This window comes from Lactuca virosa, chromosome 4 (genome assembly GCF_052849685.1).
Source record: "Lactuca virosa cultivar CGN04683 chromosome 4, Lactuca_virosa_CGN04683_v6, whole genome shotgun sequence".
NCBI classification, from domain to species: Eukaryota; Viridiplantae; Streptophyta; class Magnoliopsida; order Asterales; family Asteraceae; genus Lactuca; species Lactuca virosa.
The window spans coordinates 235,876,844-235,879,520 of NC_136429.1; the positions used below are offsets into that span (position 1 = coordinate 235,876,844).

Here is a 2,677-nt window from a genome sequence, read left to right on the forward strand (position 1 = left end):
CCATTGGGCCGATGACTTTAGAGTGGGGTGGAATCACTATTGGTGTCCGAGTTGGTCTGATTTAGTCTGATTTGGACCAAATTGGACCGGTTTTGACTGATATTGACCGATGCTAATTAATTAAACGTCTAACATCTATTTATTCGTAGGCGGTTGGAGTAGGCGCCGATTAATCGGCCGCCTAGACCGATTTTTACAACGATGAGATTAATTTGATTTCTTGAAATTAAAAAGAACGAAATATATATGCGATCTTTGGTATGTCATCATATTTCCCTTTGAAACGATAACGTGGATGCTTGAGTAATCCATCACGTTTCTGATATATTTAAATTTATATAAATAAATAAATGGTTGTAATCAGATTCTGATCCGTCTAGGGGAGATCGGAATCATTTTCCAGTAACTATTCTGCATTTCTACTTCAAAGCCAAAGGCAAGGAGTGATACGCCATTGGCGGCCAAACTTCCCACCCTTCAAGGGTTTGATCTCTGATGCAATCTGTCGAAGATGGTGGACGAAATAGGTGTATGGATGACCTGTCCAATGACCAAATATCTTCAAGATGAGCTCTCAAAACGATTCATCCTCTTCAAATCATGGGAAATCCCCTCCAAGGTCCAGTTCTTCAACCAACACTCACGTTCAATCAGAGCACTTGTAGGAAACGGAATCCATGGAGCTGACTCCAGCTTAATCGAGTCGCTTCCACGTCTAGAGATCATCTCAAGTCACAGTTCTGGTTTAAACCAGATTGATTTAGTAAAATGCAAAGAAAAGGGGATCTTCGTCACATCCACCCCTGATTCCTTGACCGATGAAGTCGCTGATTTGGCTGTAACACTTACTTTGGCGACTCTCAGAAGGATTTGCGCAGGCGATAAGTTCGTAAGAAATGGATCTTGGAAGCAACGAGACTTCAAATTGACCACAAAAGTACGCTTCTTCCTCCCTTCGATTACAAAATTAAAAAGAATTTTGAGTTCAAATCGTTTGTATGGCGATTTCCTCGAGTCATTGGTTGTTTGATTTACTTGCAGGTTAGTGGGAAATCGGTGGGAATTGTAGGGTTGGGAAGAATCGGATCAGCAATTGCTAAGAGATTGGAGGGATTTGGTTGTCCAATTAGTTACTACTCCAGATCAAAGAAACCAAATTCAGGTTACATATACTATCCAAACGTGATCGCATTGGCTTCAAACTGTGAAATCCTGGTTATCGCCTGTTCATTAACAGAAGCAAATCATCACATAATCAACCGTGAAGCCATTGATGCTTTAGGGCCAAATGGGTTTCTCATCAACATTGCACGAGGGGCTCATGTTGATGAACCAGAGCTCGTTTCAGCTCTTGTTGAAGGTAGACTTGGTGGTGCAGGGCTCGATGTGCTTGAACATGAACCTGATGTACCCCAGCAACTCATTCATCTTGATAATGTAGTTTTATCACCACATGTAGGAACTTGCACCCATGAAACCCGCAAAGCTATGGCTGATCTTGTTGTCGCAAATCTGGTGGCTTACTTCTCTAATCACCCATTGTTAACCCCTGTGTGCTTTTAGTAGCTCTGTATAACAAGCTAACTTTTCTATGTTCCTCATCTTTTCCTATCATGTCATTGTTATTATTATTAGTCTTGGTAAACTAATTAAATTTCTTCTTTGGTTTGTGACGAAAGAAAACAAAATACATCATACAGTAGTAATATGCATTACAAAAAAAACTAATAATAGACAGTAAAACTGCACATAGCTAACAGTATTGCAATAGATAATTAAACGCCTTGAAACATAAATTTTTTGATCATGAGTCCTCTTGTTAAATTTCTCAACAAAATTTCATGGGATGTTGCAATATATACAAACATATTTCGCCATCATGGCCAAGGCCGATGTCAATTTTTGCTTATGACTCTTCCAAGATATAATGTACTTATGTAACTTGAAGTTGACATTATGTCATCTTTGCATCTCTCGAAGTTGGAGTTGTATAACCTATTACTTTTCTTAAAAATAAGTTTGTCTTGAGTCCTTTGTACACATTTATTTATTTGTGGCTTTCTAGTGATTTATGTCGGATTGGATTGATGACGAATAAGTAATGATTGGATTAGTAAAAACCACGAAACTAGGGCATACATCAATCATCGTGCTTCCAAGTTCTGAAGCATAAGAGATCATTTTCATTTGATCACATTCTACCTCTATTTTCACGTATTGAAAAGAACTGAAAACATCTCCTTTTAATTACATGATCAACCAAAGAGGTGCATTGCTACATGTTATATAGACTAAGTACCAGTGTTTTAAAAACCGGTTTGAACCGGCCGGTTGGACCGGGAACCGGTAAGGAGAGCGGTTCAACAACGATCGATTTTATGTCAATTTCTAAACCGGATCGAACCAGACGGTTTCTTCAAAAACCGAGTTGAACTGATGTGATAGAACCGGTAAAAAACTGTTTGAACCTATTTATTTGATTTTTGTAGTTCAGTTTCCCTTACCCGTTCAAAAAATAGCCTATTTCCAAAGTAAATTGAACATTTTTGAAGCATACATAACTTCAATCGTTACACATAGAAAAAATCTTGGTTGAACAGACCGGTTGATCCGACGGTTGAACCGGGAACCGATCACCTGAACTAAGAAACCAGTTTTTAAAACATTGCTAAGTCCA

At 38.6% G+C, this 2,677-nt stretch overlaps 1 protein-coding gene across 1 annotated transcript; it reads left to right on the forward strand.

The window, feature by feature from the left end:
• Positions 1–352: 352 nt before the first annotated feature.
• LOC145108087 (glyoxylate/hydroxypyruvate/pyruvate reductase 2KGR-like) lies at positions 353–1,634 on the forward strand. Its single transcript, XM_079045081.1, has 2 exons — positions 353–937; positions 1,042–1,634. The coding sequence occupies exons 1-2, from the start codon at positions 512–514 to the stop codon at positions 1,561–1,563; spliced, it is 948 nt and encodes a 315-aa protein (XP_078901207.1). The 5' UTR covers positions 353–511; the 3' UTR covers positions 1,564–1,634.
• Positions 1,635–2,677: the final 1,043 nt, after the last annotated feature.

Bases quoted from the DNA above. Each gene is read 5' to 3' on its own strand.
- LOC145108087 (XM_079045081.1), top strand. From the start codon at position 512: ATGGTGGACGAAATAGGTGTATGGATGACCTGTCCAATGACCAAATAT. The intron at 938-1,041 runs GTACGCTTCTTC...ATTTACTTGCAG, and splicing joins ACTTCAAATTGACCACAAAA to GTTAGTGGGAAATCGGTGGG.